The 16460-nt window shown below is 37.9% G+C and overlaps 2 protein-coding genes across 6 annotated transcripts in view; both read right to left on the reverse strand.

Moving 5' to 3' along the window:
* The window catches only part of ptprub (protein tyrosine phosphatase receptor type Ub), a 222130-nt gene extending 219983 nt beyond the window's left edge, over positions 1-2147 (reverse strand). For all 4 annotated transcript variants that reach the window (XM_030157990.1, XM_030157989.1, XM_030157988.1 and 1 more), the window contains exon 1: positions 1893-2147. In XM_030157990.1, the coding sequence (XP_030013850.1) occupies positions 1893-1962 (70 nt within the window). In that variant the 5' untranslated portion in view covers positions 1963-2147. The remainder of the gene's footprint in view (positions 1-1892) is intronic.
* Positions 2148-6318: 4171 nt separating this feature from the next.
* On the reverse strand, positions 6319-15558 carry LOC115436444 (glucocorticoid modulatory element-binding protein 1-like). 2 transcript variants are annotated; one of them, XM_030159330.1, is made up of 11 exons: positions 15431-15545; positions 15273-15348; positions 14058-14196; positions 13635-13693; positions 13381-13502; positions 10968-11071; positions 10263-10447; positions 9746-9889; positions 7460-7597; positions 7122-7238; positions 6319-7028 (listed from the first exon to the last, which is right to left on the reverse strand). In XM_030159330.1, exons 2-11 carry the CDS (start codon positions 15280-15282, stop codon positions 6517-6519), a joined length of 1530 nt encoding a protein of 509 aa, XP_030015190.1. In that variant the 5' UTR covers positions 15283-15348; positions 15431-15545; the 3' UTR covers positions 6319-6516. The 2 variants fall into 2 exon arrangements, with proteins under 2 accessions (XP_030015190.1, XP_030015191.1); XM_030159331.1 differs by lacking the exon at positions 15273-15348 and having other exon boundaries at positions 15431-15558.
* Between the last annotated feature and the right edge of the window lie 902 nt (positions 15559-16460).

The raw sequence follows: 16460 nt of genomic DNA on the forward strand, positions 1-16460 counted from the left end.
TCACGTACAGGAGAAGCACCAAAAAAAAAAAACAGCAACTATTTGCAACTAATGGGAAGGTAAAAAGCACAGATGGCCAGGCTTGAAACACTCCAGTTAACAAACTAAAAAACTGACACCATGTAAATTTTTGTTGACAGACTCTCTCACGCAGCTTTAGTGAAGCATCACTGTTCCATTCAGCTGTTTTAATTACCTGTGTGTGATTTAATCCTTCATATGTCTCAGCCCATTCCTCTTAATGATCTGCTCCATTCAGCTCTAAACAATACACATTCAGCTTGCATGGTTTTGTTTTGTTTAATCTTTTTTCTATTTTTAGTTAGTGTTGTGGCATCTTGAGATACACACTATATTCATGTGTTAAGGAATTTCCCATAAAACACTAGCACTGGCAAGCACGAAAAAAAAAAAAAAAAAAAAAAAAAAAAAAACTGGCACTCTGGAATGAATAATATCAAAATATCAAGTCAGATTACCTTGTGATATCTGTTAATTCTATTCAATCACATGCATGTGACTAACACTGAGGTACATTGTTATTCAGTGTCAAAGCAGCTGCAGTGTGCAGGTTATCAATACTGCTGCTTTTTTGCACTCATTTTGTCATTTACATGGGAAAAATATGCAAATATATGTGTGTGTATATGTGTGTATGTGTGTGTGTATGTGTGAGACTGTGTGACCAACAGGCCCAGCTCAATACAGCTTTTAGAGAAAAAAAAACAAAACAAAATACAGCACATCAATTACATAAATGACAATGAAAGGAAAAGAGACAAGAGAACAAGGTCTGCGTCAAATGCATTCAAAAAATCTGTCTTTCTATCAATATCTGTGTCTGGATGAATGACAATTTTGATAGATTTACTAATCATAATGGAAAATGAAACCCAAAAAAAAAGCACCTGTCTTCATTTCCATGAAGCAACTGGAGGAACTGCACAATTATTACCCCTTTAACTGGAAACCTCTCAGTGTAATATCCACAAAAAAAAAAAAAAAAAAGGAATTTTAAGAAAACAAAGCCATCTCTCCAAAACAATTAAACATTTCAACCCATATAATTATACTCAGTTGGTTAAATTCAGATCTGATTCAGGAGCATGAACATGGCTTTTACAGCTGAACAATAGAGAAAGAGCAGCTTTCAATACACCAAGACAAATATCCAGCTTGATCTCCCATAAAGGAAAGCTCCAATCCCTGATATCTGGACCCACTACTGCAGCAGACATGATAATTATTAGGATGTAAACTTTTAAAGGAGTGACTCAATCTACAAATATGCAACACGAGGCCAATATGGAGCAGCTCCAGGTTGGAGACTGTCACCACAGATCAGGCACCACGAGATTTACGCGCACAAATACAGGATATATTGTCTTAGATGGTGTGGGAGTGTCGCTCATTGTGTTTTATGGATAACTGTCGTCCTGAATAAACAGGTTTGCAACTTTTCCCACAAATCATCTGGGTTACCTAGCAGCTTTTAAATATGTTTATGCGATAACAAAAAGCAGAAAGCAGCGTATAGCGCAGTGGATTGGGTTGTTTTGGGAAATGGCACCCAGACACAGTCCTTTCCAAAAGATCCAGAATATTTAAAAGGGCGCTGGCACAAAAACGAGAAAAGTTGAGGCAAATTCTGTCAAAGTTCTTGCAGATTTACTTTTTTTTGTTTTGTTTTGTTTTCACGTTGCAATGCGTAAAGATATCCCACTACATAGTCATAGTAAGATGGAGATCCACGGAGCAGCGTGAAAGGAGAACAGGAACATAAAGTTATCATCCCCACCAGACTCGCTCCAGATTTGCTTTAAGTGGAGTTTTATCCACGCGTGAAAACTTCCCAAGTGCTTTAAGATAATGGAGATAAACAAATGTCTTACCTGTTGGCCCCTCAATGCCATCGGCGTAGATCTGAACAGTCAAAATCAACAGAAAGGCGCAGGTGTTCATCGTGAAGCTGTTTTAGTCCACTTTGAATGTGTAGAAGAGGAAATCATTTCATTCACTCCGTGGGGTCCGGGTGCGTAAAAGCTGTAGAGCCGAGCCCATCTATTCCTCCGGTTCTCACTGAGTGGAGTTTCACAGCCGCTGAGACAGGAGACAGGGCAGAGCTAGTTCTGCAAACTGACGTCAGGGTAAACAGTTCAGGGGAGAGATTTCTTTCTCAAACGCACTTTTCCTTTCCAGCCTCCTCTTTTACGCACAAACAGTATGAACAGGGCGCCTCCAAGCGGCTGCGCACCGCAACGGCACTGTGGTACGCAAGCGTCGGCCAAGCAAAACCAACTTACCTCTATGAGTGTCTCTCTCTCTCTCTCTCTCTCTCTCTCTCTCTCTCTCTCTCTCTCCTCTCTCTCTCTCTCTCTCTCTCTCTCTCTCTCTCCTCTCTCTCTCTCTCTCTCTCTCTCTCTCTCTCTCTCTCTCTCTCTCTCTCTCTCTCTCTCCTCTCTCTCTCTCTCTCTCTCTCTCTCTCTCTCTCTCTCCTCTCTCTCTCTCTCTCTCTCTCTCTCTCTCTCTCTCTCTCTCTCTCTCTCTCTCTCTCTGTGTGATGGACCAGCAGGAGTTTAATATCTAAAACTGTGGACTTTCTTCTCCACTTTTTCAAAAGGAAGTGTTTAAAGTTTAATATTTGATAAAAGATTCAAAAGTCTAAAATCAGATATGGTGAAGGTTATGGCTGGGGTCAGGTGTACAGTAATGGCTGAGGTAAGAAAAAAAAGGGATGCATGACATCACAGAAGGTCCTTACTAAAATAAAATAAACTGTCATATTGTTTAGTTTTAGCCCCCCAAAAGCTGTGATGCACTGGGTTAAATGATTACATCCTATTACAGACTGAGGTTAGTTATTACAGGAATGAAACTTTTTTTGTGGTTAAGTGCTGGATGATGAATGTAGGTCAATGCGCAGTCATCGTCAGTGACAAAAATAAGTGCAATTTGTGTGCACAAGACGCCTTCTTGTTTCTTTGTCTTCAGTTTCATATGAAGTTGCTTCATGTTTGTTGTCCTGTAGTCCCTGACAGACATTACCATCTATCCAGCTGCAAAGGTAAAGAAATAGGAGTCCAACAACAATCAGAGAATACTCATAATTAACTCATAAAGACCCAGTGTGACTTTTGTGTCAGTTCCCAAATGATTTTTTTCTTTCTATTTAACCTTTTGTTAAGCAATTTATCACCATTTATTGTAATATTTTCCTCTGTATTTTGGTTTTTTTTTCAGTGAAAATCAAGTATTTTCTTTTATTTAATTTCCTGATCGTGTAGATGTTCATAAAAGCTCAGATTAAAGTTGAGTGTTTTTATATCAGAAACAGAGAAAATTAAAGAAAAATGTACTTTTAAGCAAATCTATCAATAACTGAATATAAACCCAGTGTGTCCATCTACTGTCATTGATCCAACTCTGTGAGTTTTACTGGTGAATCAATGTTGTAGAAGATGACAGTGTTTCCACGTTCACTACGGAGCCTCTGAACGTCCAAATGGGTCATATCTGATGACCATAAAAAGACGAAAAATTTTATTTTATCCCAATTATTTGCATAGATAGATAGGATTAGTGGATCAGAAGTTATTTAACAGCTTAAATCAGTAGATGCTTTTCATCAACAGTGGATGTTTGGTCTTAATGGGTTAAAGGTTTAACCTGCATGGCTTTGTTTTAAAGTAAATCTGTAGTCTGTCACTATGTGTCCTTCTAAGAATCACATCATCTAATTTTATATGAGGTCTGAATACTTCATCCTTGCATAATATATTCTAAAGAAAAAGTGACACCATGTTGTTTTGTCACCTTCTGTTAAGTTCTGTTTTACAAGTTGGATCAGACTCACAGAGAACAAGAAAGAGGCCATAGTTTCATACCTCCTTGCGACAGGTGCAAAGCATATTTCTCCATAAATTAGATACTCTGTCATGTTGCCCTGAATTTGCATTTGATGTAGTTATGTATTCTGTGTGTATTCTGTGTGCAAAGCTGCTCATGTGTTGAATGCTTGCCAGAAGTCACTCTCAGATACATATATATATACAGCAGATACAGATGAATTTTATCTCACTCTTGCATTGATATATTTATTGAAACTTGAAATTGAAATATCACAAGCTTCTCTAGCACTTCATGTTTCTGCAGAGCATGTGTAAAACAATTAAAATGGTGTAGTTCAGTATGAATTGTGTTTTAACCATGTGCTACAAGGTGTCCCTTTATATCTAATTACAGTGTGGGATTTGGAGAGTCACCTCTGAAGCTTAACATCTTGCTGATGTTGCAGCCAGTACCCTGCATGAACCAACCTGCTGTTAAAACATGGCTGGGCTCACACATTTAGCTGTGGCTCCAGGAAGCCCAATTGCATCAAGATGCCATTACGAAGGCTATTCATCATTCATTTTGTTGTCGTGTGTGAACATTACAGCTGTGGATTAAATTAAAGGGGGCCAACACACACATCTAAAGCTTCCAACATCAGCGCACATCTCAGTCTCTAATGTTGTTAGCCCCGAATGACAGATGAACGATGGATTGCTCAGCAAATTACTTAATTTAACCAAAGGAGCACAGCGTATGTCAAGCTAACACCTGTAATTACACCTGCTTGATGCATGGTAGCCATTTTGCACCCTGGTATTCTAGACGCAAGGTGCCAATTTATTTAAACAAGGAAGTGTTTTGGCCTGAGCCTGTTCAGTTGTATGACAGTTTAATTTGAGACAAACTTACACATGTTGCAAAAACACTGTTTGAATTCAGCAATGTGACAGGCATTAGCAGAAACACTGACAGCTAAACCATGATCAAAGGTATTTATCAAGTATTTCATCAGCTGCCACTCATAACCCCCCAACAAATAACTACATCTACACAGGTAGTGTTGTGATTGTTACAGCTTTTGGGGGAATAACTAAAGGTTGGTCAAAAGTGTCTATCATGAGCCAGTGCTTGAATAAATATTGAGAGGCATGATGTCCTTCTAAGTAAAAGCTAGACTGTTACAACACATTTTTGTCACGGCAGATAAACACAGCTGTAACTATTTCTTCCGTTCCATTTAGCTGTCGCAGTTTGACTTAATGGCCATGATTAGCGTTAACAGTTACACCTGTGAAAGGGAGTTTGATGATAAAAAAAAAAAAAGTCTGTGTTGGTTGTTGAAGTAGACAAAACAATAATAATTTCATATTAGTGGAGTTGATGACTGTATAGCATGCTCGCTAATTGAACCAACCGAGCACAGAACATCTTCTGTTAGAGTTTCTGATGAATTACTTATGAATTTCTGTTTTTATAAATTAAATTGGCATGATGCATCAAGAATCATGTTATAAAAGGAAAACAGCTCACCATGAGGCTTCACAGAAGAATTAAAAGGAATCTGAAATCAAATTGCACTGTATTAATGTTGGTTTCCTGTAATAACCATTCTTCCTGTCTGCAGAGTCAACAACAATCAGCATCTTGTGCTTTTATTCAACCAGATTAAAGCAATTGAGAGAGAAGTAAAAATGTTGTAGTGCAAAGTTCGCTCTTGAACACAAATTAAAAAACTTCCTGTTAAATTTTAAACTGGAAGGACTTTATTCATTATCTTATATAATAATTTCCAAATATTACCCTTTACATCATCTTTTTATGTGCACAACTTATTGTTTAACAGAAGTTAAACATATTACTTTCAGTTTCATGTATTGCAGCAAATTTAATGAAACCATGGCATGTTTGAAGGAACATCCCATCTTAACAAGATTTCATTTATACAGTATTCATTCTAATTTCACTAAAGAATAATCCTTCCTTCAAGCAGTGTCTGGTGCATGGTTTGTGTCAATTCTCAGGCATTATTACAAAGCTACATACATGCCTGAGTGACATTATATATATATATATATATATATATATATATATATATATATATATATATATATATATATTATAAAATGCAAATTATACAAAAGCAACACACACTTGAAACTCACAAAGTATTTTCACTTACAAATGAGATTTTAGAAATATAACTATAAAAGAATAAGGACAAACCTGTCACAAATACCTGGGAATATGTCATATATAACTCTTTGACAAGGGTAACCAAATACTAAAATCCAATATGATATTTACAGACGTCTTAAAGAAATCTTTGGGCAGAAATGTAGCATTTTTTTTTACAGAGTTCTGCCAAACTTTCCCAGGTTTCCCAAAGTACAGCCTGCAAACATGGAAGACCTGCTGTATGTGTTATAGCTTTGACAAAATTGTATAAAAGAATTTCCAAAACTATCTCCTTGAATGTTTTCTTTAAAATCTCACTGAAATCCATCTGCGCCTGTAAATCCACTGCAAAGAATCACAGAATATATGTGTGGAGCCTATTCCAGTACTGAACTGTATGACCAACACACAGTAATAAGTAGGTGTTCTTCTTCTTTTAGTCTGGTTTTAGTGTCAGACACGTCCCACCGCTTAGTCCTAATGTATCCCTAAGGGGTGCACCTTGTCTCACTTTGTTTTATGTTTCTTTAATGCTTTTTTAAGTACAACCACCTTGTGAATGTCATGCACGCTGTCATTCTTCATTTCCTCATCTTTAAGGTGAGGGTCTTCATGAAACTGAACAGTCCTTTGTTGAGCTTCTTTGTAGATCCCTGAGGTGTCTTCTCTCTTTACGCCCTCCTGTCTCCTGTGACTCTTTTCACGGTTCCCCGTCTCGCTTTGATCATTCTTCCTCTCCAACTTGACCCCTCGGCTGTCCCCGTCCATCAGTCTGTCAGTCATCTGCAGGGGCTGTCCAGCATCCTGCCCGGCGGAGATGCAGGCAGAGAAATGGGTGAAGTGCAGAGGGTTGATACCACGCTCTGCCAATGATGCGGCAGACAAACCGATAATAGAGAAAGGCTGGACGACTGAGCTGGTGGCGTTTAGGGTTTGGTCGTTTGATGGACTGTGACGTTGATTTCGTGGATGTTTTGAGGATGTGGGTTTGAAAGTTGCCTCCAAGGTTTCATCCAACACTAAGGAAAAACAGAATATTCGTTAACAATGCCCACTGGGATATTACTGTATGCGTATGTAGAGCTGTATGTTGTTCTAAGCAGATGCCTCACCATAAATATTGTTATGGATTTTGTTCTCTTCATTATGACTGCGCCTCAGCTCCACAGCTTGCTTCACTGACTCTAGAAGTCCAAACATCTCACACAAGGAATTAAGTATGATGGCATCTGATAAAACAAAAAAAACAAACAAAAAAAAAGGAATCAAAGTCAGAAATAAGGCTGGGAAACTCCAAACCAATTTGTGCAGGACTTGAAATCAAACTTTAAAAAAACAAATCAATGTCCATGAATATCATCCAAAAACTAAAAGTTAATTTTGCAGTTTTTAACTTGACTGGGATTTGAGTAAAATCAATGCTAGCTGAGTCCCAGTTCAGAAAACTCACCTTTCTCCTGTAATTTGGTCTTTTCACAGCGAACCTCCACTCCTTTAAAAGTGGCTAATAATTCAGTTTGGAGACTGGACAAGACCTCTCCCATGAGTCCAGAGTCCGCCACACATTTCCACAGGTTCAACACTCCATCTAGACAATGTCAGTTAGATAGGAGACTCTTATGATAAGTTGGCAACAGTGTGATTTTTTTTTTCTTTTTTATCTGTATTAATTTAACATTCATTGTAACAAAGAGAAAGTACTGACAGATATGGGTCCTATGCATCCAATGGAGTGAAAGAGATTAGATGCAATAGGGACAACACAGAAGGTGATAAAGTAAAGGGAGCCATGGCATGAAGTCACACAGTTGGAAAAACAATGGAAAAGACATAAAAAGATAGAGGAGGCAGGAAAGGTGCGGCTCTTGGAGACAGAATGTTAAATGGGTGATAGCAGTAGAGAAGTAGAAAGGAAAATGGGTCAGAATACAGGTGCTATAAGAAGAAAAAAAAAAAGGAGGACACGGAAAGTGAAAAATTACTTGGGGTCTATACAAACAGTGCAAAACAGAAGTTGAATATATTAGAGTGATGCAATGTCAGAGGTGCCTGGTATCTTATCTTCCAAGAAATGCAGCCACTTTCATGTTTGCTTTAAAATGTCTGGCAGAATAAATGCAATACATTTGGTAAAAATATTCTAAACCCCATTTATAGCTATCTGAAACTAAATAGAAAAAAAATCCTCTGTGCCTTCAATAAACATAAACAGGGAGAAATACATTTCTGGAGATAGACGAGTGTAGTTAAGGGTTTGGTATTTTACTGAGGGTTGTCTATTCGTTTAAAGCCTTGTGACAAGCAGTGCAGTTTGTGCAGTGAGGCGCTGTGATTTGCTATTCACATAAAAGGTCACCTGAGGCTGTTTTACCTACCGTGGTCCAGCTGGGACAATGCCTAATCAGGTCACCTTTAAAAGCCCCTAAATCAAAGCTTTGGCTTGTAGCAAGAAATAGCCACACCTAGAAATGCCAAAAGGCGTGAACGGTAATACAAGAGGACGCGACCCTCTGCCTGCAAACAGTCAGCAGTTTTTTAGGCCAGTCTGCAAGAACAGCAGAGCATCCCATCGTAGCAGATTCAGAGGCGTGTTGGCTCAGTGTATCAGAGGTGACAACAAAGGTGAATGCAGGAGGCATGACACAAGTTACTGTACAACTGCAAGGTGGCTATCCACAGTCACACCAATAACTTTATTAACTTCCATTGTGGAAAGTGAATAATTCAGTGTTTAAACCGACTTATCCTCAGCCTCTCCTGTCCATTAGAACAGCTTCATGTGGCAGTCGTGAAGCTGTATTCTGTAAAACATCTTTTGCTCAGACAGCTTTTTCTGTGAAAGGAGCATCGCTCTGAATTCACTACCTGTTCATTGAAATTTGCAGCAAACTTCAGCACTTTTAAAAGAGCCACTAAATTCTAGTTACTTCAGCAGCAAATGTGTGCTCATGTCTGCTTTTTACATGTAGTGTGAATAAATATGCTCCTCCTGCATCGTGGTGTACTTAATTTTCGGTACGGTTTATGGCTTCATATCAGTTCTGGTCCTACTGTTTTCACTTTTTATTCATTCATAAAAGCCTTTCAAGCAACCTGTGTTAAAAATTAGCATTCCCTATAAGCACCGTGATACTTCCAAAGGATAGCTGTTTTCAGTTTATATGTGTATACTGTCCCAGTGAAATAAATGATAAATAGTAAATAGTCTTTGTGCTTTTGAAGGACACAGATTATGAGAGAGTGGAAGCATAGGCTGCAATGAATATTATTATGTGAACTCATTAAGTCATAAATTTACCACCAGGACTGGCCTTGAACTGCTGATAAAATAAAATATTAAATATGCTATTGAACACAACTGACTCCCTTGAGGTACATGTGTCAAAACCGCAAAAACTGCAATAAACAACAGAATTTCAGTATCTCTAAATAGAAAATATACCCAGAAGTGCCTTGAAAAACCACACTGGAGCACTGCATTTGAGTTGTTTCCTGCAGTGTAGGACACTGTGGGGTAACAGGCTATGAATGAATCTGGCATTTAAGTTCTGCAGCCGGGTTCAATGGTGAACAGATTTCGCTTTCAGATGTTAACAATTTGCATCATTTTTGACTTTTTAAATGCAGATATAGCCAATTTTAAAACCTAAATGTATTCAGTTGTCAAATTCAGTGTAAAAATTTGGTTAAATTAACTACCTGTACAGGATGTAGTTAATGTAGTCATTCTATTTACCAGGTGTGTCACTCCTCTTTCTCTTTGCTGTGTGTCCGTTGGCTCTTGTAGGGTTTACAGGCCGGGCTGGACCAGGACTCCACTCTGCTGTTAAACTATCCTCCAAAGACTCCTCTGCTTCTGCTGCATCATGCAAAACCTCTGCTGAGAGAAAAAAAGATTGGATATAAAATAAACACGGCACACCAATATCTCATATTACCACCAAATGTGAGTAGGCAGACAGAAATCTGCCAAGGTAATCCAACTGTTTTCCACTGCATTGTTTTTACTTTATTAAATGTATCAGAATGTTTTCACTGGCAGATGTTCAACATTTTTTTTCCTAATACCTTATTTCCTCTTGCACCTAAAGCACATGACAGAAATGAATATTCCTCCTTTATTACGACAGCTAAACTAAGTCCAAGTGGCATTTAAAGTTTTTGTCTGTGACATTACAAAGATAAATAAATAAGAGTATCCTGAGCATCTGTGAGAGTGAAAGTGGAAACTGTAAACGCCAAGTGAAATCTACCTGTCAGAAGAGGCACCTGTCCTCCCACAGGGTCAAGAGCCAGACATGATGGGCTTGGCTGCACTGATGTCCCTGGAGGAAGCCGAGTGCTGTTGATCAGCACATCGAATTTAGTGCTGCGGCAGGTGTTGCTGCACACAGTGTCATGCTGATAGAAATCTATCTGGCCCGAGTCCATCATTTTCCTGCATGGGGAGAAGAATACAGAAGAGTATATGACAGAAAATTTTGTTAAACTGCTGCTGAGAGGTGTTGAAGTATTAAATGTGTTCCTATAGATTTGTTTAACTCAGAGGGCATTGATGTGACCTCCAGAGCAATGAAAATGAAAAGAAAAGATATTGCCTATCGAGATGGTATAATAACTCACAGTAACGCCAAGAACAAGTGCAAACACGATAAAGGCTGAGAGGTATCGCTAAGCAGCTTGCTTGCGTGTTATCAGATCCTGCTACTATAATAATGCTGCTTACCAACCACTTCTGGAATGTACTGGCAAACCCCAACACAGACACAAGTGCAAATTATATGAGAAAACGGCGTAACACTAACGCTGAGCAGTTTCAGTTGTGACACTTCAACTAAAATGCAGCAGAGCAAAGTGAAGGATCCCATAAAGGCCATTCATATTAACTGTGCAGCATCTAAACCTACTGTACAAAGCAGCAGACAAAGAGACATATTCTTGTATTTTCATACGTCTACCTGAGCATGACCCCTCCCAGTCTGATGGCCCTCTTCCAGTCCTTCAGCGTGGCTTTTCCTGCCAGGTGTACAAACTGTTTAGGACTAATGAGCTGATCATTGAACTGTAAAAGAGAAGACAAACAGGATAAAATTAGACAAAGAAACAAGAAAAATAATTATGTCTGGCTGCCCGAGAAAAGGTTATCACATAAACAAATACTGCAGTGGAATATAAAACACATGTGATTTTAATTCAACCCTTTCATGCATGGGGTTTAAATGTGTTGACAGTTAAATAGCTGTATGTAATATTTCTATTTTCAAATATTGAAAAATGGCCTGAAATTTTCATTAGAGTGATTAAAATAAAGAGATCTTAAGTTATGCCAAAAACACCAATGTATTGGATTATACAGATATGAACTGAGTCTACAGTCATGGAAAAAATTATTAGACCATCAAAAGTCATCATAAATAATGGTTATGCAATCAAGTACTAACTCGTGTGTATCATGTGACTAAAACAGGCAGAAAAGAAAACATGGAATCCCTAAAAGCACTGTTTTTGTCAGTACAATGCCATAGATATTGATGTAAGAACTGAAGTGATTTTGGTTATTATCAAGAAAACATGGAAAATGGCTAAATATCAGCTCTGAAATTACATTCTTATGAGCTATTTTTGTTGTTATCATTATATTTGTCCAAACAAATGTACCTTTAGTTGGACCAGGCATTAAAATGAACAAGAAATTGTAAAACATAAAGGGTGGTCTCGTAATTTTTTCCACGACTATATTTACACTGATGGGCAGGTGAACTAATGTGACCACTAGAGGAAGTAGTGAGTCAGACATAAAGTGATAAAAGTGATGAAAACTAGAAGCATTGTTGTTGTTTTCACCACTGATTGAATCAGGTTCTGCTTTGAGGTGCTTTTAAGGAACATTGTTGATATACTTGTAGTACCTTTTAAATTATTGATGGGGTTTTATATGCATGTTCTTAGTTTACTGATATACTGTATATTTGGTTTTGCAACTGACTAACTGAACTATGTTCTACTTTCTTTATATATCTGTATAATATTAATGGTCTTTTCTCCTATATACACTATTTACTCTGTTACTTATCTACCTATTTAAACTGAATAACATAACCTGTCCAGGGACTACAGGTGGATATTAGCTTCAGCTATAACCTGGCACCAACATCTTTCCTCTTGACTCTGTCTATAGGTCAATGCATTGTCGTGCACTGTCCCTGTCCAGATAAAACCATACCATACCATACCATACCATACCATACCATACCATACCATACCATACCGTTTTTGTGTTTTATGTATAGTTTTAGTGTGGATGTATGATGTATGTAAGATTTAATGTATGCCTGTGATGTCTACAGTATTTTGTGCAACTTCTGCTGCTTCTGTCTTGGCCAGGACACTCTCGAAAAAGAGATTTTTAATGTCAATGAGCTTTTTCCAGGTTAAATAAGGGTTAAAAAAAAACAGCCATAAATGAAAAGCTAAATGCTAAAACTGAAGCATTTTTTCGACCTGTGCAAGTTTGATTATGTGGCTAATGAAGGTATAATATTATGTGATAACCTATGTTAGTATCCTCGCTAAGTTTACCATTTGTTCATCCATAGTTCAGACTAAACTGTGACAGCTGTGACCTTGTTTAGACGATTCCAAACAGATCTTTAGCATAGCTACTGACAACAAAAACTGTACAGAAAATGAAAGTATTTGTGGCTTTACTGAGACTTAACATGTCTGATGCCACATGACACATTCACCATGGCATAAAAGATGCAACACAGTGTCAAAATAATTCCATAGTTGGATTCATTTTTCAACCAGTTCTTGTATTGGTGATGGGAGAGTAGGACCGCTGTGTGAAGTTTCCTCCGTCACATTCAGGTCTGGACTGTATGGAGGCCATTCTATGAGTGAACATCTTTTGCTCCTTGAACCACTCTGTCACTATTTCATCCTGATGAATCCTGTCATTTTCCAACCTTTATGCCCTCTATCAAACTGATGGTTGCTTAAGAAAAATATGAAGCTCCTCCCTCCTAAAGAAACTGTTGCATCTAAAACATACTAATCACTGCAATAATTTTCCGATGGAAGTCTTTTACCTGCTTGTTTTGTTAAATCTGTGTGGGTAGTTTTTGGCCAGGCTGTGTAGAGGCAAAAAAAATAAAATGCTGACAAAACTCTTGATATAAAAATGAAAGTCAAAATCAGATATTCTGTTCGACTCTACAGTTGGGAATGCACATAGCAACAGTCTGTTATTTATCACAACAGTCTTTTCTACAGAAATAACAGACTGCAGAATGTCATCAGTGACCAGTCACACTCAACAACTCAACAAAACGGTGAAATATTTACAGTTAAAACATGACCTGAACTCACTTTGACACATCTGACATTGATTCCAGGACAAACAAACTTCTTAAACAGTAAGACCGCTCTGCTGTCTCCACAGGTGATGGGGTACCCATACTCGATCTCCTCCCCCTCTGCTTTACTGTCATCTGAGGATTCAAGGACAGAAACAATACATCTAAATGTGTAATATCACTGCATCTAGCCCTGTGTTAATGAGTTATTATTATAATATTTTAGAGAAGTGTGTCTGCATATGTGTGTGGTGGGGGGGGTCTTACTATGGTGAGCCTCTATGGCCAAGACTGTTGTCCCAGTGTCAGCAGTGTCACTGTTTACCCTGCAGAGGGTGACAGATTTCCTCGTGATAGAAAAATCAGATTTTCCAAAATGGTAGTTAAATAGTTCTCAATTCAACAGTCAAATAACTATGAATTGTCACTTGACAAATAACCATTGTTACATTTAAAGGTATTTTGTTTGTTGTATAAAAGAAAAATTAACCACACTGATGCTCAATCATTTCATAAGATGCTCTCCTATTATCAACAGGAAGATGAACAGCAAACAATATCACAATGAAAATTAATCTTTGCATCAATACAGTCGTATGAATTTCCAAAAATACAGTATAAATAAATGCTTGTTTATTTTGCGACACATATGAATTTAAAGTCCCATTTTAACAATAAGTGCCATTTTACCCAGGCAGGATGGGCTCCAGGTGCAGGATTACTTCAGTCTTCTGGTTGCCACTGGTCTCCCCCTCCTCTTCCTTTACCATCATGAGATCCCCTGAAGACAAAGTGACCTCAGCACCCTCCATCACCCCTCCCCACAGAGCTGCACGCAGAGGAAGCAGAGCATGCATGTTAACATCCACACACACACATATATGGAACGATTTACTTGACACATATACGAGTCTGCGAAAGCCCCCCCCCCAACAGTTTTCTCTGACATGCAACTGTCACAGAAATGAATCCATTCTGGGCTTATGAAGACATAATCCTCATATGGCCAGGACTTTCTCACAGTATAATGCTGTACAATAATTTGTTTTATGACATGACAAATCTGACAGTTTTAAGTAAAATCCTTGATTTACAAGAGTTTATATGAATGTGCAGCAATAAAATAGTTATAGCATACTCAACAGGTGAAACAACCATGTCAGAGTCTATAATTATAATGAAATGTGCATTCTCTGTTAACACTAAAAGATTAAAAGACCTGTCACAAACTATTAGGAATTAGTTGTAGGCTGTTAAACTGAGAAAATTTGATTAAAGAAAATTCTCTAGAAACTCTGTCAGTTGACATAAATACACTTTTATATCCTTACATGTCCTACACTAAGCCATATATAGGCTATACTTATATTTATATTTCATATTTCTATCCATACTGTACATTAATAACCCTTAGTTCCCTTCTATTTAGATCTCTATATTGTTTAACTGTTTTATACTGGGCATTTTACAAAACTGAAAACAAAATCTCACTGCCCTGTAATACTCGAATCTATTGTACTCTACTGTCCAACTTCACAAAAGGTTAGAGACTAATTACACAGAAAAAGGTACATATACTTAAACAATAAGATTGAATCATCCATCAGCTACCATCATTTTGGAAAAAAAAAGGAACAAAACAGTCTCAACACTGCTCAAACTGTACCATACACTACTCATATCTGTAAGTCTTTCATTTTTACACTAACAGAAGCCTGAGTGTTAAACTGGACGACGCACAGAATGAAACAGACAAACTTTCTGCTGATATTATTCCATGTTTAAAAAATGAATACATGACCTTTGCCTGTGATAAAACAGAGGAAGTCTACAGTAAATAGCTCAGCTTATGCAGTCCTGGTCGGATCACCAACTCGTACACCGACAGTTGCGTGCGTTTCTCACCCTCCTTCATCCACTCAGGCTGACGTCTGTTTGCGCGGCGGCACGCACATCCCTGCGCGTCCCCGAGTCAAGGAGGCTGTAGAAAAGCGCGCAGTGTACTTTGGGTCCAAATCAAACTACCTGCTACTTTTACTCCATATTTTCATTGTTTTACCTACCGTCTTACAGCAACGGACAGTTCATCCTTCTCTTGTCTGAGAGGTGCCAGAGCATGCGCCGTGCTGCTTCGTTACACTTCCTGCAGTGAAGGCAGCATTTGCCTGAGAAGCATCTGTCCCACTGTCACGAGAAGCGGTTAGTCCGCACGCAATGTGTAAATCGGTCAAACGGCTCTTATGTGCGAGTGCATGGCACGGTTTGAGCGCATTTACGCCACAGACGCACAGTGGCTCAAAGAATCCAGGTTTAAACAATATTTTCAAGTGCAAAAGAAAGAATCAGAATCAGATTTATTGGCCAAATATAAACACATACAAGGAATTTGACTTCGTTTTTCTTTACTTTTCGGAGTACAATTTCAACATAAACCCAAACACACTTAAACATAGACCTAATATAAACAAACATTCGATTAGAGGCAAAGACAGCAATGTGTTGAGAATAGTTAAGATAAATGATAATAATATGAATAACTGGGTAGATGTGTACAGAGATCCGGTCTATTAGAAATATATGTTTATGTATATATTATTATAGTGTAAATTAGTCAGAGTTTGTATACAGAGTGCATGAACACAATGAACATGTTCTTAAAAGTAAAGGTATCTTCTGCTAAGTTTACAATATTTGATGTGTCACTCAGGTCGCTTTATTTTGTTGGTTGTTATGCAATAAACACTATTTTATTTGTGTTGTTGCCTGTATTTTACCAGAAGATGGCAGGATTTGCATTTAGAATATTGAAATGTGTCGCTACAGTCACATAAAAGACTTTTTATAATGTTAGTCAAAACTAAAGACACTGATTTATGACAAAAAAAATATATAAATATATGTAATATAACCCTGGATAAAAATAGAAATCTGAGATCCAGGATCAGTCTTGCCATCTTCTTTAAACAAAGTAAATCCTCATGAGTGCCAGTGGCTGATCTGAGGTCTGTGCACACCTACATATCAGCCCACCCCAATTTGGGAATGGAATGCTGGGGTTTATTTGATTGGCATGGCGGATAGCCAATAGAAAGC

This window comes from Sphaeramia orbicularis, chromosome 16 (genome assembly GCF_902148855.1).
Source record: "Sphaeramia orbicularis chromosome 16, fSphaOr1.1, whole genome shotgun sequence".
Taxonomy (NCBI): domain Eukaryota; kingdom Metazoa; phylum Chordata; class Actinopteri; order Kurtiformes; family Apogonidae; genus Sphaeramia; species Sphaeramia orbicularis.